The following is a 27,685-nucleotide window of genomic DNA, read 5'->3' as shown; positions in this document are numbered from 1 at the left end:
AGTGGCTGGGGTCAGAAAAACCGTAGTAGTAGGGTGGTATTCTAGTATAACTCTGGGTGTCAGATGTTGTTCTGGTAGAAGTCCGGGCCTCACGGGCAGCAGGTGGTGGTTCGACAGAAGTCCGGGCCTCAAGTGGTGACTTGATAGAAGTTTGGGTATTAGGAGGTGGTCCGACAGAAGTCTGGGCCTCAGAATTTTTGCTTTTTCATATATTGATGGGATTCCGTTTATGCCGCATGCCTAAACCCTCATGAACTCCTCTTCTCCTTTCATGTCGTCATATCACATCAAAAGCCTCATTCCCAAAACCTTGACAAACTCCTCTTTTCCTTAGGTGCGATTGGATATCGTCGATTCTTTGCTCCCTCCGCCCACCACCCACCAAAAAAAAAAAAAACATTTATAAACTCCTCTTCTTTTCACACGCTCATCAATGCCCCGCTGTTAGCCTTCCACAATATTGCAAACTCAGCACGATGTCTGAACATGACTTTAAATCATGTTAGAATTAGAGTTGCAAGTGAGTTTGAGTTTGAAAAAAAAATAAAATTCAATGGCTATATTTTAAACAATAGTTTGTAAACAAAAAAAAATTATTTCTTATTATAAAAAATTTAATTTGAATTAATTTTTTTGAACATATTTTTCTCAAAAAATTGCATGGGGACAATTCTTGGATTATGGGATAATATATAGTAAAAAAATTTTAATTTTTCACCAATAATAATAATAAATATTATCATTATTAATTTTCCGTTGAGAATATGCCCACCGAATCCTCCCATTGCGCTTGGAATCTATATGACGCCGAGATAATTTGTCCCGTTTCTCCCATATCGCCGCGATAGCTAGGGAAGAGGCGGAGCGGCGTTGGCTTGCAGGCTGAAGACTTCAGGACCAGAGTGGGAAGGGAAGGCGACTGAATCATTGTTGCGGTTGCGGCGGCGGAGCTATTTGGTAGCAGTGGACTATGGAAGAGGGGAGGGAGGGTGACTGGGAGTGTGGGAGTTGCGGCAATCGGAACTACGCTTTCCGATCCTTCTGCAATCGGTGCAAGAAGCCGCGTCTTCTGGTTGATACCAAGACACCGGCCGACTCCAAATGGCTTCCTCGCATTGGAGATTGGATCTGCTCCGGTTCGTTTTTTTTTTTCTTTTCTTGGCTTCTTATTCCGTTCTTCTATTCAGTTCTTTTGCCTCTTCTCCTTGGTTTTTGAAAAATTTACTGGTTCTCTTATGTTGGAATTTCAGTTGGTTTGAGGCGGAGTAGGGTTTTGGATTCTAGCTTATTGTATTTTTTGTTCCTTTAGTTTTTTGCTTGATTTGTAATTTTTCCCGTGATGTTTTGACTTATAGAGGTGTGCGCGTAACGATCTGTTCTTGTTTGGTGGTTATATTACAGTGCGTTTAAGTGGGGAAACCCTGGCGTTGTTAGGTTAGTTAGTTAGAGTTACTGTTGTTAATAGTTACTATGTTTAAACTTCTTCTTGCAGAGGTAATTCTTCCTTTCAGCAACTGTTGATACTTTTTCTGTTCACGCATTCGATGAATCAGGAACATATTCTGTTTTCAAATTGGAAATAGTTCACTCTACTTTCATATTTCTTGTATTACTACCATTAACAATGTCCTATGGTGGTCTCCGGTTTTATGACATATTGCAGTAGGTTAGGTGTCCACCTTTTTTTAGCTTATTTATAACATTTTGTCAACAATTCTGTGCTCTATGAAATAGTAGCAACCTGTCTTTTTAATGGTCTCAGACCATTTTTGTTGTTCTTTGCAGCATGAATGAATGCCAGCAACATTAGGATTAATTGTTTCTTCTTGCAGAAATTATGTTATCACAGTGTAGCTTTTGTTTATTATGTTTTGTATGAGTAAAATATTACATTTATTAGAGTTTATTATGCTCTAAAATTTTGATAATCCATGGTTTCTAAATTCTAATAGAAACGTAGTAAGGGCATCTCCAACCGAACGCTAAACGAGTGTATGGAGTCGTTCCGTCGCTCCAACCGAACGCGAAAATTTTCTTTTTAATGGTCTCACGCCATTTTATGCTCTCAACGGAAAAACGTGCGAAAGGGAGAGCGATCGTTACCTTCTCAAAAACACCTAAAATGGCGTTCGATTGGAGCATCACCGCGCCATTTTGGAGTTTTGCGTTACTTTGCCGTGAAAAATGAAGTTTTCGGTTGGAGATGCCCTAATCAGCTCTTTCTGTGACTTGTCCTGAGTAATAAATATATTGGTTTGTTAACTTTTGAAAAATGAAAAGGTCTAGATTGTTATATTTCATGACATGCGGTTTTTTAAATTTTGAGTTCCATTCCAAGTATAGTTTGGTGTAATTGACTTGCAAGTTGTGGATTGTATTTTCTAATTTTGTTTAGTGCATGTCTGCTGTGGATATTCTTCATTCTGGATGCATCTGTGGGATGACTTGTGTGGTAATGGAATCAATAGGGTGCAGTAACAACAATTATGCTTCTCGAGAAATATGCAAAAAGTGTGGCCAACCAAAGGAGGAGACTGCAATGCGCGGAGCACATTTTCCAACTCATCCGCATTATTTTGCTAGGATGCAAGATCTTCTTGGATCAAAGATGAACTTCGGGATTCCTGGAAATTCAGCTTTTCAGCAGTCCTTTCCAATGGGGTTAGGTTGGGGTTATACGATGTTTCCTGGTAGCAACAGTAGGGATATTTCATATGCGGATAGCTCTAATCAGTTGCTTGGGGTTCCAAAAGGGTGGCGTGATGGTGATTGGTTATGCAATTGTGGATTTCATAACTATTCTTCCCGTACACAGGTTTGAATTTATAAATCCTATCCAACATGTTCAAGTTCTAGTTTGTTCTTTTATGCTTATGTAACCACGCGCTCTTTTTACATGACATTTTCCCTAGTTCTCCTTGTTTAGTTTTAATCTAATAGTTATTTTTTCACTATTTGTGGTTTAGGAAATAATCTTTCATTGTTGTTTAGTCCTTAATCATTTTGCTAAAGATAGTTTTCCTAGAAAATGGTTAGCTTACTTTCGCGATATTTAGTTTTGAATGTTTAAACATAATGTGGCACCCTTCTAATTGTACGTCTCAAATACTTTGAGCATGTGTTTCAAGCCAAATCAAGTCGAATTAGGTCAAAACAAGTCAACATAATGTGAGGAATGAAGACAATGAATTTTCCCGGCTCATTGAGAACTCGCTAGGTTCATAGTGAACTTGCAATGCTCATGATCTCACCAAAGCATAACCTGCCTAAGGCCCCACCGAGCCTACTCACCTAAGCCAAAAGCTACTCAACCACACTGCGCCAATCCATGACTTCACCTATCAAGTATGTGTTTTCACCCGACCAGTTGGCGACTTTAACTGTCAAAATGGGAACTTCAAGTAGTGATTGTTAATGTGTTAATTATCACTATTTATTTTTATTCTTTTTTAGCTACAAGTCTTTTGAGCTATATGCTTCATTTATTGGGATATATTCTCTTATTCTTGCACAGTTTTTCTTGTAGCGTCAAGATTCTTACCCGAATTGATAAATAAGCGTTCAAAAGTAAATTTTTGGGGGCACAAGGCCTTTTATGCTTGAGCTTGTATTTTTTTGCTAGTTTGGTGAAATCTCAGAGCCTTTCTTTTTTTTTCTTTCTCTAGATTTTCTCTCTTTTTTTGGTATTTTTTAGTTATGCGTGCCTTGAGAGTTTTCTAATAAAGTTTGTGTATTGCCCATTATAAATCTGTATCCAATAGCTTGAAAAGTGTGGTGGGCATGGATCAGTGCAAAGATTTAGAAAACAAGTACAACTCGAGGCAGAACAGTTATATAGAGAAGCGTCAGTCAACATAGAGAACCAAGACTTTATTATAAATATGCAGTTCGTAGGGATGGAAGAGAGCATCACAAGGATGATTTAATGAGCTTTGGAGAACACTCCCATAACCACTCAGAGGGTGGAGATGTTAGAAAGATCTTTAGACGCAATAGTTCTAAAATAACCAGCAAGTGCAAGAGTACTAACCTCAACCTTGGACATGTAGAATATGAGAGCTCATAGTGACACCAACATCACGATTAGAAATAGAGGTAATTCAATTTGGTTAACCAAAGATTTCCTTGCCATTTACCAATATCGGCCATTGTGCCGTTGATTTAAAAGGCAAGTTGAATGTGGGAATTCGTCAACACGCTTATTATCAAGGAGAAATTTATCAATGGTTGAATGTCACTCATGCCTCTTTATGATTATCCTATATTGAGTAGGTGAATGATCAAGGACAAAAAAATACTTCCATTGTCCTCCTCCCACTATATTCACAGTTGTACGTTCAGGACTTAAAGAAATATTATGCCTTTCATAAAGACCTTAGCCATGAAATGGAGGATTAGGAACTTTCTTAGCCTAATTGAGAGCTCATCAAAGCCAGGAAATTAAAAGAATTCGTAGTTTCCTTAAAGGAAAGATCAATTAAAGCAAAAAAAGATCAATAAGATGAGGTCGCCATGATTTGAGTCATCCAAATTGCAAGAAGTATACCGTAAGTATAAAATCATCTTTTGGGAAGTGTTTTGCATTTTTTTTTTTAAATAACTTGTAATAACATGTACTGAGAAATCCTCTTATATTAAGTATTTTGCATCACAAGTTTTTTTGTTGGTTTTTACATCAAACTGAAGGCCATTTAAAAAAAAGGAGAGAAGAGGGAATTTTTCTTAGTGGCAATCTAACAACTTGGTGATTATTTATTGCATTAGACCAAGCAATTGAAATTCGGCCTTTGGGAGTAATTACTCACACCTCATTACTTTAGGAAGTCGATATCCATTTGTTTTCAAAATAAAATGAATTCAATATTCAAACTTATTCTATATATTGAGGAATTCGTGATTCACGCTTGGCATTTATCACATGCGAAGGTGGATTTGCAATCAAAGTCTCTTCATGGGATTTTATTTGACAATGATCTTATGATTTTGATTACTTTACTCTCATAATTTGAAGATCCAACTTATCATTCTAAAATTTTTACATTCCATAATTTCTTTTCCCGCTCAAAGTGTCATGCCAACATCTTTAGTGCCAAAAGATAAAACATTTAGCCCCAGAAAATCAGAAATTGACTCTCCCTTTACTACAAGATCCGCATTACACGAGAATCCCAATCGGCAAATCTAGATGGTTACCTCTGTTAAAACAAAAAAGCTTTGATTAAAGGTGAAGCCCATATAAGACAATGACAATTTTATCTAAAGGACACTTCAAAGAAGCATGCAAGACCACTTAGATGCAAAACCTACATTTCCAATTGACAAATTCAGTAAAACGTGCTCCGCAGTCTTCAATATCAAATTTTTTTCTTCAAATTAACATATTCATGAGACTGTTTTTGAAGAACACAAAGAATAATTATGCTAAAGGAACCCATTAATTACAAAATCATGATATGTGCTGCTGTAGGACAGTGGCCCTAGTGAGACCTTGGGCATGATATGCCTTTGCTAGATCACGAGCTTGGCAAGTTCACTATGAATCTATCGAGTTTGTTATGAGCCTATGTATATTTAGTCCCCTGATTCTCTTGTATCTTTGGAAGACATTTTTGAAAAATGAACAAGAGAATTTAAAAAAAGCATTTTCCTACTAAATCAATGATTTGATCAGGCTCTCCTAGCATCCACAAATAAATGAGAGTGATTTTTAAATCCTTGAACAATAACATGTGTTTTATTCATTCGATTATCTATTGATTTCACTATTAGCTTTCATTCCAAATTCATAAAAAACCAAAAATATCTCGCGATTTGATCCATGTAACCAGATTACACGACACTTCATCTTCACAAGCTTCTTAATAATTCAACTAAAATGATTTATTTTTTTCCTTGGATCTTCTTCTTCTTTATCCACTTTTCTGCTTCTTCATACTCTTATTCTCTTTCCTTCCTAGTCTCTTTCCTTCCTCTTCTTCCTCTCTTCCTCATCTGCTTCTTCTGGCAACTTCTTTAGATGGCTGCAGTGTCAAAGACCTTTCTTAGTTGTGTGAAGAATTTCATAAAAATTGACTTAGGTCTTCTTCCTTGATTGATATGGCCAACGTCAAGTTAGTGCAAGAAGAGCTTGGATGTGATGGAGATTTTAGGATTCGAGCTCCAAAGGAGGATGAATTTCCTAATATAATGAAAGGCAATGAGCTCTACTTCTATCACGGTTAGTTTCATACTTTCATCTTGGGCTCAACTTCCACCTCTCCCAGAATTGTCATCTATCTTCAAATATTATGGACTGGTACTAGATCAATTTATTTTGACCTCATTTACAAATATAATTTTATTTTTCTTTTATCTGTGAGAACGGTTGGTCAGGTGGGACATCAATCTTACGTGTTATATTTAAAAAATAAAATCTTTCAAGGACAATCTTATTCTTTTTTACCTAGACTTTTAAAGTTTAAAGAATTGAGGATTAAGATTAAATATTGAAAAAAAAAGTTTGTCTTTGTGAGGTAAACTGGAAGACGGACTATTAGCTCTAGTCTGAGCAAGATCACTACTTTGAGAATAACCACTCTATGCCTTGACCATGAGGCATTCTAGTTTGTTCTAAAATTGTAGACAAGGGAATTGGATTTCACGAATTATATTTCATAGTTACTTGTTGAGACGACCATTTCACTTTCACAATTGTTGTCGTGTATGTGATACGCCTTAGGTTTCACAAATTAGGGTTTGCCCTAATTTCCCCTCCAAAATAGAGAAATTTCTCCACCAAAACCAAATGAGAAACCTTCTTCCGCCTGTAGACCCGCACGGGTCCAGGCGGGACCGGTTCACCCGGTCCATCAGTATGTTATGAACGTTTTCATTCATATATGTTATAACTCGCTCACAATTTTTGTTTGATTATCTAATACCCGTCTGGCCAATCTTTAGGCGTCAAATTTGGAGGATTTACATATCATACTCCTGATTTAAATGTGAGACCCATGTTGGAGTAGCAATGAATATAAGTGGCAATGGGTAAAAATAGTAAAGATCACTCCAAGTTTTGTCCGAAGCCAAAATAAGGTTACAAGCTAGAAGAGGAGTTGGAACAATAATTCGAGTGACTAAATATTTGTTTAGTAGACTCAAATTTGTCTAAAAAGCCTTTGTTGAATATGTTGAGAAAGTTGACCTTAATTTAGAGGGAAATTTTGAGGAAGAGACGGTGGCTACTCAGTTTAGTATTTGAAATTGCGAGTTATCAATTTTCCAAATAAAGGTGTTTTGGAGAACTCACTTGTCTAGTCTTAAGTGCCGTGAAAACAACTCACTAATTCATATTTATCTGTTCATAAGCGAAATGTTGAGTTGGAGATTTTGGTGAAATTGCAGATGGAGAAAGTCAAATCTTCACGGTTATGGAAGGATTTGATCGCAATTTTTAGGGCATGAGTAACTTTGAAAAAAATTCCTCTCCTTAATTGTTGTACAATTTATAAAAAAAAAATATCATGAAAAGAATGCAACTTTATCTAATCCAAATATGCCACTTAGACGTAAACATGGAAATGGAATCCATTTTGGGTTAGCCATATATACCCAGATAAACTATCTACTTTCATTTATCTGTTCATTGTAGGCCTCACACTAGAGTTAGTCATAATGATACTTCTTACACTTAGCATTTGGTACAACCTAATAAAATAATCAAACTTTATTGTGAGGTTTTTTCAAGACTATGGACAAAAATATCGAGGTGAAAACCATTAGGTGATGCTCAAATTAAAGAAAATAATAATAAATATAAATATCACATAAAAGTTCTAAAAATGATATTTAGTTAAATATTTTTCAAAATAACATTTCATACAATAAAATTTCCAAAAGATTTTTAAATTCAGATTTTTCATATGGTTGTGAATAAGATAATTAATGACTTATGTAGTCAACAAAATCATTATCATCACTACCCTTATGTCTGCTATTCAAGCCTTCAAGGTGAAATGCCAACATACGGAAAAAAAAGATATTTAGTTAAATCTCATGCTTCAAAATTATAAATTCTCATTTTTTCTCACCAATGAAGAAAGGAAAAAAATGTTTTCTCAACTCTCCCCAATCAAATGTGCTGGTGGAAAATAATTTCAATTTAATTTGTTTATCATTCCCTATCCGTTTCATTTTCATTTCTTCTCTTTCATTTCCTTAAAACAATAAACTTGTCCCATGTGTTTCCATTATTGACCTTATTCTTTATTTTCCAATTGTGGACAATGGAATGCTAGGCATTGATTTTGGAGTTTGTAACATCAATAGAGATCGTATATTTGTTTAGATAGTTGAATATTCTTGGCATTAATTTTTCTTTCCATTTAATAGTATTTGTGATTGGAATTCCAAGATCGATAAATTACATTAGAATACTTGGTGGTAAGTTTTAAAGTGTTTCCATTGATTGTATCTTTTGTGTAATGTCAACGATGGAAAGCAGGGTTAGAATAACTTTAAATTATATTTGAATTAGTTTAAGTTTTGTTCAATTTTATTTAGATAATTCTGGTTATCTAAATACCAATGCTGTTGTTCAGATAGCAGCATTATGCTTCCTTCAAATATAGTATGTGTGGTTTATTGTTATCTTAAAAAATGCAATTCTATTTGAAATAATTAAAGTTGATTGAGACATTTATTCATTTATTTTTTAGACAATCTAAATTGAGGTAATTTAAATATCATCCAATTTATTCTCTATTTAAATTTCTTGGCTACTAATGTTAGTTAATCTGCCTTAATTTTAGAGATATCATTAAACCAAAACCTTTTATCATAATTAACATAATATTATATCAAAGAAAATGTTGAACGGAACAGCCACTTCTTGTACTTTGTTGGAGTTCATTCATTAGTGACAGTTGCATTCAACTGAATATCATGGAACGTCAATAATGTTTTTATTTTTTCATCAATTGAGAGTTGAAATATGTGGTATCTCATTAGTTCATCATACTTGCTTGAATCATTGACCGTTGGGATGTGTTTGTGTTTTTAATTCAAACAATTACCAAAGGCATAATCCGGAGAAGGAATTAGACCTACCATTATGAGAATATAGAAATTATAAACTAATTGTAATGTTAGAATTAAAGTTTCTCAAATTTGGAAACATATTTCATGATTACCCCTTGAAATTTTTTTGTGGTATCTTTAATGTGGGTTTCATCTCGTTTTAGCTTGTATATTCTGCAAATATAGCACACTTTTTACCTTCGCTGAATCTTTTTTTTTGGAATCTTTCATTGATTTAATTAAAGAACCAAATATATTTATTGAGATTGTTTTTTGAATCAATACTCGTCAATATAAATTTCCATTTCCTCTGCAATGTGTTATTTATCAATCCTTTCAAAACACCAAAACTTAGTGCTCATTTATTGTGCAGTGCAAACAGTGCAATGAACCAGTTCCTGCAAGTGGCATGCACTCTTCGGCAACAAACTCAAATATTTCGAACTTCTATCGGGGTAATGCAAATAACTTACTCGCTGGGGTGCAAATAACTATTTTGTATTTTTCCGTTTACTTTTTTAGTGCATGTTCTTAACTATTTTTTCCTCGAATACACCCAATGGGTATATTGATGCAGGACATATATGAAAATTTGATTTAGATAAGGATTTTGCACGCTTATTGAGTAAGAACTAATTAATTAAAGCTTTATGATGATTCAAACAATGAAATAAAACCAAAGAGCGGTAAACACAAGCTTAGGCCATGTTACTCGCGAAAAGTAAAAACCCCATAATAATCAATTACTCTTGACGTTGCATACGAGATGGGTTTCAACAAGAAATCCCTAATCTAACAATAAGAGTAGTGGTATGAAAGATCTCTCAAACAATTCCTACGAAATACTAAGCTTTTAGCGGAACTTGACAAGATTTTGCATGAATCAAATAAAACCACAAGCGAGGATCAACGAAGGAGGTAAGAGAGAAGGAAAGAGTTCAGCCTTTGCTAAGATTCAACCTTCTCGCAAGTTTGGACAGCAGTTGGAGGCGTCTTGACGGCTCGGACAGTAACAAATCCACGCTCGAACCTTTGGACAACAAGTAGCCAACCTGGGACAGCGATTGCGGATAGTTCTGGGCAGCAACGGTCGCTCCCAGAGGGGCTGGACAGCAGCGAACTGCTGCGTGAATCTCTGGACAGCAGATAGGTGGTCTTGAGAAGATCCTAGACAGCAGTTTGACACTTGGAAAAAAGCTGGACTGCAACTTCTAATGTTTAGAAAAACCTTGGATGGTTGCTAGATGATGCTGGGAACTTTTAGATACTAATTTAAGAACTCCAATAGTGCAGGACAGCAGGATAATTCTTCTGATTTATGTAGACAGCAACCCAAAAGTTCCCAAACGGGAGGGAAACGTCAGGGACAGCTTGGAAGGGGCTGGCTGGATTTGGGATTGGTTAGGGAGAGCTTGATTTGAGGATTTAAGGAAGGATTTTTATTAAAAAAGAGAGATAAGGGTGGGGGGGGGGGGGGGGAGGCAAGTTGTCTGTAAGGGGGGGGCAGCAATGGGGAGTTAATTTGGGAATTTATGATTCCTTCCAAACTTGGGTTGCTAAAAGGGAAAAGAGAATTAGCGAGAAATCTCTAATCAATTTTAGATTTGAGAGGATTTGGGAGTTTCCAAAAATAAATCAATCTCTTTAGGAAAGGATTTCAAATTCAATTTAATTGAAATTTGAATTCTTTCCAAAGTTAAGATGATCTAAATTAGGAAAGTATTTAATTCTTTCCCACATGAGAGGTTTTATTTTGGAAAGCATCAAGGAGCTGGGAGCTTGGAGGGGCCGGCGACACCAAGGGGAATTGGGGAAATTTTTATGGAAGCCTTTAATGCTTCCTTGAGTTAAGGAATTAAATTTGGGAAGAGATATTTCATCCCAAATTAATTTAAAACTCAAACAGGAAGGGATTTGTTAACTTTCCTAAAATAGGATTGGTATTTTAGGTAACTTTTCAAATTCAAATAAAATTGAATTTATAAAGTAGTTGAGTTGCCTAGATTATTCAAACCAATTAGGAAAGGGGTAATTGCAAGCAATGATGGAGGGAAAACCCAAAGGGGAAGGGCTCGGTTGGGTGAAGGGCCGGCGGGTGGGGTGGGATTTTCGGTAAGTGGGCCGGTGGTTGCGATGGGGGAATTTGGCTGGCGTCGAGGTGGAGTGTGGCTAGGGAATTCGGCGGCTAAGAGGAAAGAGGATTGGATGGGGATGTTGGTGGCTTAATGGGGAAGGAGGAAGGGAAAGGAAAATGAACGAAAGAAAGGTGAAGGAAGAAGAACCACGAACCCGACCGTCTCCAAGGTTGGTGGGTGATTTGATTTCCCTCCCTAGGAATTTCTCCAAAGTTCTCTCCTAGAACTCTCACAACTCTCCAAAGAATACATGTGCAGGAATTTTCTTATAATTCATTCATTCATTAACCCTCTAATGAGAAGAGGGAGGCTTTAAATAGCCAAACACATGAAGGAAAATAACAAAGACACTATTGCCCTTAGGGCATACATAAGACAAAGCCCTCAAGTGAGGGTAGAAAGGAAAAAAGAACAATGACAAATCAAATACAAAAAATAGATCAAAATAAATTGGCACGATCGTAGCCGTATCATCATATATCATGCTTATCTAGATGAGTTTGCAACTATCATTGCCCATATAACCATTCCAAAAATGCCATGTGGCTACTTCCTTTATGGATAAATCGCTGTCCCATAAATGCTCTACCACACAATCACTCTCTCTCATGTCTTCACATCAATATCAAAGTTTAACTGTTGATTAGTATTCCGATCATCTGATGCCTATGACCTAGTAACTGACTATTCCTGGGCACACCACGTGAACTATATCCTCTATAGCCACCAAAACTTGCCACTCTTTCCTTATACATAACTTCCATCTTAGACTTTCCTCAAACCGGCATTCCAAGTAGAAAAACCTCCTACTTGGTGATGTAAATGGATGGTGGGTTGCCCACGACAACATATGTAGTGCATGAATAGAGATGATGATGTATGTTATTCGTAAGAATAATATGAAAGATTGTAAAGTTAATTTTGATGGAAGACTCATCAAAATCTTATGTAGGAGAGAACTACCAAGTTCTACATTTTAAATTGCATACAAGTAACAGTCAAACATAAATTAACTAAGTCTATTTTTTATTACAACTCACTCACACATTTATAACCTTTCAATCATAAAATACATTAGAAAGATAATATAAAATTTCGTCAGAGGTAGGGGTTGACTTTGTTGTAAAGTCATAGCATCTTAACTGCCATATTTGATTGCTTTTGATTAATTCCCTTCACAAATTAATTGAAAATAAAATACTATTGGGTCCTGGACTTAAATCACCATTCATGCTCTTGTTTCTTGCATTGGAAACTTCATGGAAGGTGTAGAGATCATGCATGTTTTCATGATTGCACAAATTGCCCAAGCCCATTTGGAAAGAAAGTGAAGCTATATAGTTGCTTTCATGTTGCTTAAAATTATACCACTTTCAATTAGATTAAAATTACACATTATTTTCACTTTTAATGATATTTTATTTCTATAAGTGGATGATGTTGATGATGAATAAATTCTCTATCTTCATCTTGATGATGATGATGATAATCAATTACTTACATGATGATGGTGATAATCAATACGTCCAAAATTTCTGGAGGATCCAAATGCCCCTGCTATCCCCTGCTATGGTCTGCTACTCTTTTAAGTTATCCGAATGAGGATTGAACAATGGTCAAACAAAATTCTATTTGGTTTGAGACCATGAGCAATAAAAAACTCGATTGATGATTGAATATTTTATTGAACCCTTGTTGAATATTTTATCAAACCCTAATTGAATATGGATCTTTCTTATTTGAAAAATTACTGAAACCCTAATCGATCAAAAGGTTTGAATATGTTTTGAATAAGAAATTATTAGATAACTTTATTGGAATAGTTGAATTGCAGGTTTGAATAAAGTTAGAACTTATTAAACAACAGATTGTAATATTGTAGAATGCAATCCCAACAGCTATGACATCATAATGCAAATACAGCAGAAGATTCAATTTTAATAAGAAACCTTATATTACATTAAAATAGTTACATTATTTTATAGTGACGTGTTTAGGACAATCATAATTGCTATAATGTAGCTATATAACTATAAAATATTCAAATATGGCTATATCTATCGCTATAAAGTGCTTGAATCTAACACTTCTAGATTACTATAATGTGCCTAAAGCTGATCATTTCTTTATAAAATGTGATCTTGAATATCATCAGGATGGAAATTATTTTCATCAAGCAATAGCATGTGAATTTTCAATGTTATCATGAATTCAAGCCATGAAGCATTGCATTGATGTTCAACAGTACATCTAGTAAAATCAACATCACATTTACTGGAAAAAAACACATCCATAGAAATAAATGTAATGGCTCTCCATAGGTATAAGAGTAGACATCTGCTTATTCAAATGTTGTGTGCCTACCTTTCATATTCAGCATAATAATGTTATTAATCTTAAATGACTTAAATTGCCTAACAATTCTCTCTATCACACCCTTAGACTTATATGTAGCTGGAGCATACATTTGCATGCATAGCAAGATAACTCAAATGAGTGCAAAAATAATAAATTCGAACTTTGTCTGAAGTTTCATGGAATGAATGATTGAACACTTTTGTTCAAGATTTGATCAAAACTTCTTTGACTATTCTTCAAAACTTATTTTGACCTAAATCAAATCTTATTTGACACATGATCAAAACTTCTTTGACTATTGTTTGGTCTTAATTTTGAAGTATAAAAATACTAAAATAAGTTATGAAGTATGTTTGATCATGTGCTGAACATGTGTCGATCAAAATTAAAATAAGTTTTGAGCAATATCCGAAGTTGGTAATTTCATATCTAATGCTCTTTGAGGTTATTAGGTTTAGGGTGTATATGTGTAACATAAATCACAAACATTCAATGATAATCATCGGCTTGTCGAAGATGTAGATGTAAACATTGCATTGGAACTTTCCCTCATAAACTTCACTCGCAAATGAGAATCACCGGAGAAAAAGATTTAGAGAATAGGAGGGGTCGATATATGAAACTTTGCCTATATAAACTAATGCGTCTCTTTGAATTCTGATGGCATGTTGATCATCGGGGAATGTTCTGGCATACTTATCCAATCCATAAAAAAAAAGGTCTATTTCTCTAATTTTGAGCATCATGCGGTATACAAATTAAAAATTCTCTTATTTTGCATCATCTTTTTCTTGTTGAAGGAATGAATTCTAGCATTGGAGTTTAAAATGTTTTTGGATGATTAACATAGCATTGCTTACAACAACAACAAGCCTTTATCCCACAATGTGGAGTCGACTACATGAATTATTTTTCCTCCATTATGTCTTATTTTGAGTTAAATTCTCATTTAAAATCCAATAAAAATGTAATTTTTAGTACTTTCTAGATAATTATTTTAGGTTTACTTATATCTTTCTTAATGTAGGCTGTTACATCTGCTCTCCTAGCAGGGTCATCAGAAGGTCAATGCTTTTTGACCAAACAATCTAAGTCGACTCTCTCTAATCTTATTTGTCATTGGTGCTACTCCAACATTTTCATGTATATACTCATTTTGGATTTTATCTCTAAGTGTAAAGCCACTCATCCATCTGAGCACCCTCATCTCTGCAACACTTAACTTAATTTTATGCTTCTCTTTTAATGGTCAACATTCTAAGCCATAAAGTACTGCACGTCTCTCCACGGGTACTTTTCTATCACACAACAGGTCCAATACATTCCTCCACTTCAACCATTTAACGTGAATTCTATTAATAATATCCTCATCTATTTCACCATCACTTTGAACAATAGACCTGAGACATCTGAAATGAGCACTCTTTTTAATGGCTTGATTACTCAGCATCACAATTATACCACTACATCTATTATTACTAAAATTGCACCCAACGTATTCGATTTTAGATCTGCTCAAATAAAAATCTTTAGACTATATGGTTGACCTACATAATTATAAGTTTTTCTTCTATTCTCTCTAATCTTATCAACAAGAAGAATATCGTGATGCGTCTTAGAAGTAAAAACAACAAGTAGAGGCAATAGGAAAAATGCAGTAATCCAAAGAATAGGGTTGAATTTTGATTATATCTTCAACAAGAAAGAACTATTCAATTGATCTACTATTCAAGAGGTAGATCAACTCTCCCACTAGATGCCGGGAAGCTCTCCAAAATAAAACTACAACAAACACAAATTATCTCCTCTCTAACCCTAGACAAAACTTTGTTTATTTCCGCCCTTATGTTCTGTTCACGAGCCGCGACCCTCTGTTTAATAACTGGCCGGTTTAGTTGAACCGGCCAGGTCCGGTTCTCACATGTTTATTGTATTTTGATTATTTCAGCTATAAATTTTTTACATTTTATGGTAATTTGGCATGTTAGGCAATTTGTATTTATAGTTTCATAAAGTTGGACTTTTGGTTGCTAGGATGAAAATTTTCTATTGAGATTGAGATTGTCTTGAGAATAATTTGCTTTCCTTTTTCTTCAGTTTTCTTGTACTTATATTCAACTGCTGCTGTTTCTGGGTGAAGCTTGATGTGGTCTCCTCCTCATCACCTTAATCTCACTATTAATAATTAGACAGGTTTCGGTGATGTAGAACTACATATAGATGCAATGAATTTATTAAGATCGAGCACAACTCTTGATTAGAGAATAGCGACAAAACTATAAGTATTCAAAACAACGGAATAAAACGAAAGAGGGGTCACGCTCGCTTAGGCTAAATCACATAACCAAAGATATGAAACTTCAAAATAAATTAGAAAACAACATCATGCCAAAATAGTAGCTTCAATAAAAATCCCTAGTCGAATAATGAGATTAACAAGCACATGAATACGCTCAAAATCCCACGTTTATTAAGCTTAGCAGAAGCAGACGATAGTCGGCCTTCGTGACTACAATCAAACAACGAGAAATGTTAGATTCAAGAAATAAGAGAAAAGGGGAATGTAGGAAACCTTCGTCAAGGATCGATGACGATCCTCCTCTCGACGATCTCCAATTGCTCTTCGATGGCTTCCACCAAGGTATCCAAGATTCTTTCGATGTAATCTTCCACCGTGTGGTCGAACCTCGGTTGACGTTGAAGAAGGTTGAATGTAAGATGCGTGCTCGTCGTAGGAGAGGCCGTATTCAGTTTCTGGATCAGCTATCCATAAAAGCTAGATGACGAAGTCTTCCCAAGGATTGCTAGCACTCTTGAATATTGTTGGAGAGAAAGAAGTTTCTCTTCAACTTGAAAGGGGTGAGAGCCAAGGAGCAATTTCCCTTCCAAAATTTGAAATTAGTTTCACAATTTTGAAAGTAGAAGATGGGAAATCAAGGGGGAAATCTCAATTCCTAAATTCCGATGGGGAGTTAATGAGAGAGGGAGATTGGAGAGAGAGAGAGAGGGGGCTATTAGAGAGGGGAGGCCGGCGGCTTGGATGAGGGGAGAGGGATTTAGGGGGAAAAGATTTGGGTTTCTAAGTTTAGTTTTAGAGTTTAGGAAAGATTTGATTAGATCCAATTTAATTTGAAAATCAAATTAGAATTGATTTAGAAACTTTCCTTAAATAGTTTAGGAGAATGAGGTAAGGATTTGAGTTTAAAACTCAATTGATTTGACTCCCAAATTGATCCCAAATAAATTCAACATAAATTAGAAAACCCAAAATATGAAAAGTGGAGTGGGGCCGGTGGTTTGGCCAAGCAAGGCCGGCGGCTATAAAGGGGGGGGGGATTGGGAGGAAATTAAGGATGCTTTAATGCTCCCTTAATTTGGGTGATTAGATTTAGAATAAATTAAGTCATCCTAATTAATTCAAAATCCAATGGATGGAAGATTTGAAAACTTTCATAACATAGATTTTATAATTTAGGAAAGAATTTGAATTTCAAATTTGGAAAAATTTGAATTCAATGACCAACTAAATTATGGCAATCCAAAATTAGAAAGTAACCAAAGTAGGCAATAAGGGAGGGGGCGGGTTAGGCCGGTGGTTTGAACGGGATGGGGGTATGAGGCCGGCGGCTAGGTGGAGTTGTAGGAGGTGTTTTGGTGGATGGGGGGAATTGATTTGGGAGATGTAAGATCGTGAAGAAGAAGTGAGAGATAGAGGGAATTCGGGGAAAAGAAAAGATACAAAGAAGAACCACGAACCGACTTATCTAGGTTGGTGGGTGATACGCCGTTCTCCTTCTCCAAGGGAACTCTCTCCGCTCTCTCAAACTCTCACAAAACTCATGCTAGGAAGAAATTGTAGTCAATCATCTATTAACTTAAAAAAAAACAAAATAAGGGCTATAAATAGCCTAGTACATGAGACTCAAGAAATAGAAAGACGAAAGTGCTCTTGGGGCTTACATACGACATCCCTTTACTAGAAGGGTACAACAGGAAATAAAATAAAATAAAACAAGTACAACGACACATCAATAAGAAAATTCATGACATAAATCAAAAGTACAATGACTCGATCGTGGCCGTAGATCGACGGCCACACCTCTGATAAACTATGATGCACCGATACTTCTCCTCAAAGAGGCGTGCAGTGTCCGATACCGTATCCGACACGACACTCGTCCGACACTCCTCCGACACGTGTCGGACACACTGAAAACATGTCCGATTAAAAAAAATATTAAATACAAATTGAACACGCGTGTCCGATACGCGTATCTTAAATATTTTATGAATTTTTTTAAATATAATTTCTTGTATTTTGCGGTATTTAAACTAAATTTCTTATTTCATATCCACAACACCAAATCAACGTCTGATCATCGAATATTCTCATTTTCATTTCTTTTTGGCAGTAAAGGTATTTTCATCTCCTCTCTCAGTGACTGATAAACGGCATCGACGTCGGACTCTTGACATCCTAATACTAATCATTTTAAGCGCAAATTTTAGTTAAATGACTTATTATTTTCAAATTATTTTTAAAATTATACTTATTTAATTTTATACACTATTTTTTAAATATAAAAACTATAATACCGTGTCCAACCCTTGTCCGTGTCCTATATTTTCAATAACTGACGTGTCCCGTGTTCGTGTCGTGTCGTATTCGTGTCGCCGTGTCCGTGTCTGTGCATCATAGCTGATAAACCTTCCAAGATTTGATGTCCCCATCATCCGGCTGCTTCCAAATTCTGCCAATCCTATTATTCCCTTTCCACAGTTTATTGCAACAACATGGATCCTCTTAATTCTCACGTCCATCTTATGTTATCTCAAACCTGAGAAGAAGGTGAAGGTTGCCCGCATTAGTGCCGCATCTTTGGGTTTTGAAGTCCTATTATGGCAACACATGCTCATTGTACGCAAAATAATGGAATATAGATTATTCTTTAACAGATTTATCACAACTGCTATTACCGTTTTGTGGTAGAATGTGACATGTACATAGTACTGGTGGTGATGAAGTGTTTAATGTCAAGACTTTACTTACCAGCTTACGGCCATAATTCAAATTGGGCAAAGTCTAGTTTATAATGCAATTTTGTCCCTTTCTGAAGGATCTCTTGACAAATAAAAGTTGCATGGATAATTTGCAATCTCAAAAGGTCCTCCTTTCCAACATGTGAAAGCGTAGTTGGTATAGTTGACATGAGGTTGGGTTCACCAATTCAATTGCGACATCAGCACGCCATTTCAATTCTTTTGTATGCACAGAAAAAAATATTTTTTTTTAAAACCAGTCCATTTTAATTGATTTTTTTTTTTTAAATTTATTTTTATCTTGTTTATGAATCCATAAATATTCTTGTATAAATTATATGATTGTAATTATTTTCTTTCTTCTTCATTGTAGCTTCAGGTACCAAACGGTTGGCTTCAGAAGAGTTTGCTAATGATTGGCACAAAAAGAGGTTAAATGCAGGGGACATAAACCACCAGTTTTTGGTAAATATCTCTTTGTTTCACCTCTCACTGCCATTTTGTGGACGGACAGTCTTTATGACTGTTGTCTTCTAATTGTTTTTGATATGCAAGAAAAGAGAGGCACACTATATTTATCCGGACTTGGAGAACCTTCCTGGACCTAATGGTAGTCAAGCACATGGATTATATTCGAAATACTATGGCAGGAATTCGCCAAATGTGGCTTCTCAGTTGTCAGCCATGCCTACACTTCTTGGAAAAGGGTGATAATAACTAGTTGATTTTTTTTTCTTATGTCTTTACTATTTTTTGAAACCACTTTTTCCTTCTTAATATTGCTATTGTTTATCATGCACATTTTGTATTTTGATTTATCCCTATCTAATGCATTATGCTGTTTTATGGTCATATTTATTGCTACTCGGCCCAGGGGTTTGAAATATCAAGGAGATAACGTATGGTTGGACTAGAATTTAAATTTACATCACATTTCTTAAACATTCTGAATATTTTCTAACATGACGGTCATCTAATTTCAAAAGAGCCGCTAAACAATAAAGTTTTATTTATAAGCACTCCGTAAGATGCATATTTTTTTTTCAACAAGTTTTACTTAGTACAAATCAACACAAATTATTACTAGAATTCCTATCTTATGTTATTATTCTTCTATTTGCAAACGTACTCTTTTCTTTCACACACTTAAGAGAAACTTGATTGATCGGTCCACCAATCCACCTTGGACCGGCCAGGGTATATGTTAGGCAGCGTGGGGAATTCCACCCATTTGAAGTGGGCCAAGGGAGCATATTTTGAATTTGGAGGAGGGTGTGGCTAGGAGGGAAAAGCAAGGAGCTGTTTTGGGATTTTGCTATTGTATGCTTTAAATATATTTTTCCTAGGGTTCAGTTTTTTCCTTTTATGCCGGTGTTTGCTGAAATTAGGGTTTCTTAGGTTATGAGGGCTCTAGCTAGCGGCTAGGGATTTGGGACAGCCATATCTTTCTTTCCAATTGAAGATCCAATTGTATCTTGCTATTTTCTTTCATATTTTGTGCAATAAAAAGATTTGTGCTGTGATTTTCTTCCCAATTTCCCATTACAGTTCGCTGATTTGGTGCAAAGTGCATCACTTCGTAACAAATTGGTATTAGAGCAATATCCTAGGCTAAGATATAGGACTTCCTCGCTGATTGCTGCAGCGTTTTTCTCTCCGATCTTGCTGATTTTTGCTGTTTGAAGACCAAATCCATTGTTTTTTTGGCTGTCTTTGTTGTTTGGAGTCTTGATCTTGGTTCCTACAACAACAACAACAACAACATCAAGCCTTTCTCCCACTACGTGGGGTCGGCTACATGAATCCTTTTTCTCCATTGTGTCCTATTAAAAGTCAAATTCTCGTTTAAATCTAATAAAGAAAGGTCATTCCTAATATTTTCTAACCAAGTCTTTTTAGGTCTACCCCTACCTTGATCTTGGTTCCTATGGCAGGAAAAAAGGTAGAAGTGTTGAAAGGGAAGATCGAACAATTTAAATATGAAATTTTAGATTTCAAAACTTAAATTTCATCCTTCCATGAGAAAATTGATGGGAACTTTGCCATCATGGAGGAAATGATGGAGAAGTTGCTTGAGGGCCAAACCAAACGGCATCGTCGGAGGCGTGGGAGGCAGATGACATTCAAGTGAGTGGGGAGAACCCAATCCGATAATGAGAGGGGAAGAACAAGAGATAGAGATTTTGAAGGGAGAAGAGAGAAGACCTCCTCTAGAGTCCATTCTTAGGGAGGAGATAGGTAGAAGTTATGGGGAGAAGCGTGAGGGGATTGGGTATGAATGAAGGGGGGCTTAATTTGAAAGAAGAGGGGATGATTATGATTGGTGAGGTGCTAATTTTGAAAGGAGTGGAGATTTTGACGAAGAGTTTGGGTATGAGCGTACAAGGGATGATCAGGACACTTGGGGAATGAGAGATTATGGAGGAAACAGAGGGAAAAAAGGAGATTCAAGGGTGAGGAAGCTGAAGATGCCTATTTTTGAAGGAGATGATGCACATGGGTGGATCTACATGTTGGAAAGATATTTTGCCGTCAATGAGTTGATGGAGGAGAGATTGATGGCAATTGGCCTGTGCTTAGAGGGGAAGACATTTGCATGGTATCAGTAGAGAGATATGTGGCAACCCATATGGAGTTGGAGGGAGTTTAAGGACTGCCTGTTAGAACATTTTCGAACCAGTTGGGAAGGAGATTTCTATAAGCAGTTCTTCGCTCTAACACATGAGAGATTGTGGTGGAGTACCATGAGAGGTTTGAGTATATTGCCACCTGACTGGACTGACTGTCGGAGACTGTAATGTAGGGGGACTTTATGAAGGGTCTCAAACCAAAGATTCATGCGGAAGTTAGAATAATAAGGCCTCTTGATTTAGGAGAGGCTATGGAGTTAGCCCAGTTAGTGGATGATCAAAAGCAGTTGGAGAGTGGGACTAAAGGCAGCAGTTTGCCACCTAAGGGGCCGACACCAAATATTCCTTGGGAGAGACCCCAAATGAAGGACCTTTGGATGGGGAACCAGGGAAAACTTCAATATGAGAAGAGGGCGAAGGGGCTATGCTTCATATGTGATGATAAGTATATCCCAGTGCATAGGTTTAATGATCGAACTCTTCATGTTCTCATCATTTGTGATGACGAGGAAGCTGAGGGGGGAGGTGGGAGTGAGGCAGTGGTGGAGGACGAGCTGCATTTAGATGTGGCAGAGGTCTGCTTGAATTCAGTGGTGGGATTCACTCCAAATTACACAATGAAAGTGAAATGAGAGATAGCAAACATGGAGATAGTGGTGTTGATAGATAGTGGGGCTATCCATAATTTAATTTTCAATCAGGTCGTGAACCAATTGGAGGCTATCTACTAAAATTCCACTACTATCTCAGCTGTATGATCCCCATCCTCCCCATGCATGCTTGGCTAAGTGGAGGCTACAAAAGGATGCATTAATTACTATTTAAATGGCTGATTTAGCTCAACAAAAGCTACATGAACATTGAAATTAATATCGTTTAATGATAATAGTTTATTGGGCTTTTAGATATACTGTTATATATCAAAACACTCGAAATTAAAAGTAGAGTTTAATAAAAATAAGTTAACGTTTATAGGATGTTTATGCTTATATTTATTTTGAGCATTTTGAGTATTATAGAGGGGGTGTTACCGATCAGTGTTAGGCCTTATGGCTATACCATCATATTCAGAAGGATGAGATTAAGAAGCTTATTCGGGAGATGTTGGAGGTATGGATCATCAGGCCGAGCATGAGTTCTTTTTTAGTCTGGCCCTACCGGTCAAAAGGAAGGATAAGAGTTGGAGATTCTGTGTGGACTACTGGGCCTTGAATAAGTTGACCGTGCCAAATAAGTTTACTATTCCAGTGATAGACGAGTTATCAGATGATCTATGTGTGACAGTAGTGTTCACAAAGATAGATATGAAGTTTGGGTACCATCATCTCAAGATGAGAGAGGAGGATGTCCTGAAGATTACTTTTCGGACACATGAGGGACATGAGTTTTTTGTGTTACTTTTTGGTCTCACCAATGCCCCTACTACATTCTAGTTCCTAATGAGCATGATGTTTCGACCATACATGAGGAGATTTATACTGATTTTCTTTGATGACATCTTTGTGTATGGCTGTTCGGATGAGGAGCATTTGGAGCATTTGGGGGTGATACTAGGAGTGTTATAGGAGCATCAGCTGTGGGCCAACTTGAAGAAGTGTTGCTTTGCATAGCTCAATGTGGAGTACTTGGGGCACGTGATATCTCAGGAGGGGGTGTCTGTTGATCAAGCTGAGATTGAGGCTATATTGAAATGGTCTCTACTTAGGACTCTGAAGGAGCTGAGGGGTTTTCCTAGGGTTGATTGGGTACTATACGAGGTTTGTGGGGGGATACAATACTATAGCTTGGTCACTGACGGAGCAGCTGAATAAGGTTAGTTTTATGTGGGGAGAGGCAGATGTCCAGGCCTTTGAGAAATTGAAGAAGGCCATGACCATGATACTGGTCTTGGTCCTATCAAACTTTAGCCAGGTTATTGTGGTGGAGGCTGATGCATCAAGGTATGAATTGGAGGAGGTGTTTATGCCGACTCACAGGCCCATCACCTACTTCAGCCAGGTGTTAACAGCCAGGGCAAGGTTGAAGTCAGTTTATGAGAGGGAGTTGATAGCCATAGAGTTGGCCATTTAGAAGTGGCGACCTTACTTTTTGGGTTGACATTTCATTGTCAAGACAGACCAGAGGTGATTGAAGTACTTGTTAGAGCAGAGGATGATGACCAAGGAGCATCAGAGGTGTCTGTCGAAGCTATTGGGATGTGATTTTGAGATCCATTATAGGCCCTGGTTAGAGAACAATGCGGCTGACACCTTGTCCAGATGCATGAGGGAGCTACAAGAGTTAGTCATTTTGATACCATTGATGTTGGAGGTCATTGAGGGGTGTAGATAACGTATAGGAGGTTGGGCAAAAATGTTGTATGCAAGGGGATGCATAAGGATGTGGAGGAGATGCTGGCTATATGTGAGGTGTGTTAGAGAAGCAAACACATGGTCATGGCTCCATGAGGGTTACTGCAACCTCTAGCTCTTTCGGACAAAGTGTTGGAGGAGGTCACCATGAGTTTTATAGATGAGCTACCCATATCTGTGGGGTTTATATTGATTTTGATCTTGTGGTGGATGGATTGAGTAAGTATGCTCATTTTTTTTCCTACGACATCCGTACATGACAATGATAGTAGTAATGACATTCATCGAGGTGGTTAGATTGTATGAGATACCCGAGTCTATAGTGTCTGACTGAGATGAGGTGTTCCTCAATCATTTTTGGAGGGATTTGTTCAGACTGTAGGGGACATAATTACCCACCTTCAGGAGATTCTCTTGCTCTTTAATCCTTAATGTTATGTCAGCATAACACTTAATCATTTAGCAAAATACGCTACTCATCTTAATACGGATCATGATGTCATTGGAATTGATAATTGGAATAAAGATAACTAAGGACTAACCATTAACTATGTCTTGAAATAAAGAAGGTCAATGACACAAACTGTTATGACATGAACTATAACACATATTCCATTGCGGGTAATCATCAACTGCTCTCTAAATTACTAACCTTGCACCATTTTTTTCAAGTTCTTGAGTGAGTCAATGAACGGAGACAACTTCTTTGCCAACAGGGTTATGGTTGTTTACACGAACCTCTCATTGGCCCCTCCTTGGACATGACATTGGCAGGAAGCTCATTTGTTAATTACATCCCTCTACCTTCAATGTCCTCTTGAGGGCCTTTAACCACATACCCAACCTTGAATATGTCATTGTCAACTTACAACCTTCGGTACTTTCTCTTCCATTTTGCTAGTGGACTTTGACTCTCTTCATGCTTCTCTGCAGAAGCACTCCCTTAAAAAGATAGAATGTTAACTAAAATTAGAGGTTGAGAACTGGAAAAGGAATGGGAAGAAGGGAGGGGAAGGAAGCCGTGAATAGGCCTTTAAAACTTGCAAGTAAATGAATTTTTAAACCCGCAGATGCATGTAGTCTACATGCATATGGTCAGCACATGCAATTACACCTTGGATAGTTGTTGTCCTTTTTCCCAAGCTGAAAAGGTAATAACTTCAGGCTTTATTTGATTTAGTTGTTACTGTTGTAGTCAGTCGAAAAAAATTTACTTTTTTTCTTGGTGAAAAGCAGTTTTCTTGTTGCGGATGAAGCAATACTTGTGGGAGATTTTGGATTCGTTTGGGATGGTTTTCTCTCTGCTTCTTAAAGCAGCTTTCTAGTAGAAAAATATTAATTTTGATACTAAAAAGCTGCTTTAAGAAGCAGTAAGAAAGCTGTCCCAAACGAAGCCTTTGTCATACTTTTCTCTGTTTGCACTTATCCTAGTGCAGAGCACGCGGGTAACCTAATCAAATGAGTCCTGCAAAATGGAGAATAGTTTGATAATCAATAAAGCTTTGCGAAGCATATTTTTCTATGTATATTTTTAACGCTGAGTCTGAATATCTAACGATCTTTTCCTGTGAATGTGATTTCAATCATAGTAATTGCTACGAGGTGTCATGAAGTGGGATCCTTGTTCTTTGCTAGAACTAGTTGAGCATGGATACTAGCTTTATTTCCTGAAAGATAGTTCATTGTGCTTCATTTGTGCTTGTTAATCATTACATTCTGTGTTTGATTAATTACTTTATATCAGTGCAAATCAATGGCGTGATGGGGACTGGATGTGCCAAAAATGCAACAATCATAACTTTGCATCCCGCTCATATTGCAACAGGTAATCATGATCTTAAAAAACCGTTCATTTGCTCCCTAGCTCCTTGTAAGATTTCATAATGGTTCCTAAACTTGATTTCCAGTCTTCAAAGAGATCCATTTATTTATGCTGTTAAAGAATCTATTAATGTAGTTATTTGGCATTTCTTATTTATTTAAATTTGAATGAGATTAATTTTTTATGACCAAAATATCTTAAACCATAATTTTTTTTTCTCCTATTTTTGCATTTGGTTATTTTCTTAATGAGGCTGGCCAGTCACCCGGTTGACATGGGAGAAGAAGTGGGAGATGAATAGGAAGAGGTAGAGTTGGAGAGAGGGATCTTTTGGTTCTTATGATTGGTTGTCACAGTGGTAGATTTTTTGTGCAATGAAGTTGAGTCCAATTCAAATGTAGCAGTTTGAGTATATGAAATCATCACAGGAGGTTTAATCATTAGAGTTTGTTGGAGATAGCCGGCATTAGAAGCGAAGAGAGGAGGTGAAACCATTGGAGATAGCTGATATTAGAGTGAGAATGAATGGGTCCTACGTTAGAAGAAAAAGAGGGTAAATAAATTAAGGAAAAAGTGGAGGGTATTTGTATCTTTAGATGTTCAAGTGATGATTTTGTTAACAAAACGATCTATGTGAAAATATGAATCCAATGCCGAGGACCAAGTGAATTGTGACCTAAACTTGAGAGACCTATGTGATTGTTACCCAAAAAAGAAAAAAGGATCGTTGATCTAGTGGTGAAGTCAGAAATGTTTTATGGGGGGCTAAATTTTAATTTTACTTGCGCTGATTTTTATATTCAGATTCAATTAATCACTGTAATGTGTATATATATTATAAAAAATCAATATACTATATGATGCTTTCAAATTGAAGAAGAAAATAAGATTTTTTTTTTTTGGAAACCGCTCGCAGGAAGCGCCTCATGCCTGCGTTGATCAATAGTTCAAAGTTGATTGAAGTTTTATCATGCAATTTTTTTTTTATTTTGAATTTATTTGTAAATTTAAATATCATGAGTTAATTTTTTAAGCTTATCTGATTAAAATTGGGTGAGAATATGCTTACCTGATTTTTGTTTCAGTTCTTATTGAGTTCATTCAAACCCAACACAATTTATAGATGAGGAATTCTTCTTGCAGATGTAAAACAGAGAAGGAATCTGCTTCCCAGCCAGTCAGTGTTGCATAGCTTTGATCAAATTGGAGGTTTCTGATTTCTTTTATTTTGGCATATAAACTCTTTCCATTTCATATTTTATGTGATACAAATCTATGGATTCTGCCATTGTCTGAGCAAAATTTCCCCCAAATTTGAAAATTATTATTAAGTGAAAGCTGTGAAGTAACTATGGATAGTGATTGTCAGTATGGAAAGTTATGTAGGATAGGTTTCTTAGGAGGTGTAAACATTTTGAGGAGAGACTGTTGATTTGGTTTCTATGCTTAAAAGTGAACTTAAAATATGTTTGTGAAGCCTAAACTTTGCATTCTATATTATGAGATTTCTTAGTTTATATCTATTTTTCTTCCTTTGGATTTTTTTTCTCGAAGTAATCTTTGAATTCATGATGCGTAATTTTCGTTAAAATTTGTGCCACGGTATCCTTATGCAACAAGTAGTATGATAGACTTCAAAACCGTCAAATTTGCATTGAGATTTGTGTTTTATATGATATTTTAAATTGCATTAATCTCAGCTTAATTTTAAAGAGTTTGAGGTTCATCCTGATGTATTTGCATTAGACTATTCTGACATTTTTGTTTTTCATTTATGCTTTATATGAGTTGGAATTAATCTGTGATATCTAAATTCTTGTTTATGGAGTTAAAAACACTAAGAAAATTTTGATTTTGAACATTTTATTTCATCTAATCTAATTTGTAAATTAGAAATTTGCATTACTTTCAATGTAAATTTAAGGGCTTTCATTTCATGATATAATTTATTTTTTCTATGAACATTAAATTTTGGAATTGAATTTCATCATTTATTAGTTCTTAAAAAATAAAATAAAAATTCAAAATGGTCTATTGAGTTCAATAAATGAGGATTTGAAGTTAGTCTTTTTATTTTTTATTCTACAAAGAAATTTGAATGAGAAGAATGAAAACTTGCTTAAAATAAGATAGTGCTTAGTTTAAAATAGATTCAGAATTAATAAATTGGGCAGATTAGCTCTTAAGTGTATACAAATTTGTCCAAATTAGATGGTATTGAGGTGACAAAATAAAAGCCAAAAGATTGTTAATAAACTTGTCTCAATCCATTTGGAGAAATAGGGGAAGGAC

At 36.0% G+C, this 27,685-nt stretch overlaps 1 protein-coding gene across 1 annotated transcript; it reads left to right on the top strand.

The window, feature by feature from the left end:
* Window positions 1-797: 797 nt before the first annotated feature.
* On the top strand, window positions 798-26,914 carry LOC110101727. Its single transcript, XM_020829753.2, has 7 exons — window positions 798-1,136; window positions 2,469-2,815; window positions 9,431-9,512; window positions 18,964-19,055; window positions 19,146-19,297; window positions 25,316-25,396; window positions 26,537-26,914. The coding sequence occupies exons 1-7, from the start codon at window positions 971-973 to the stop codon at window positions 26,583-26,585; spliced, it is 969 nt and encodes a 322-aa protein (XP_020685412.1). The 5' UTR covers window positions 798-970; the 3' UTR covers window positions 26,586-26,914.
* Window positions 26,915-27,685: the final 771 nt, after the last annotated feature.

The sequence above is a fragment of the Dendrobium catenatum genome, unplaced genomic scaffold, assembly GCF_001605985.2.
Source record: "Dendrobium catenatum unplaced genomic scaffold, ASM160598v2 fragScaff_scaffold_772, whole genome shotgun sequence".
Classification (NCBI taxonomy): Eukaryota; Viridiplantae; Streptophyta; class Magnoliopsida; order Asparagales; family Orchidaceae; genus Dendrobium; species Dendrobium catenatum.
The sequence above is the reverse complement of the archived record's forward strand: the minus strand, read 5'-3'. Positions and strand labels throughout refer to the sequence as shown.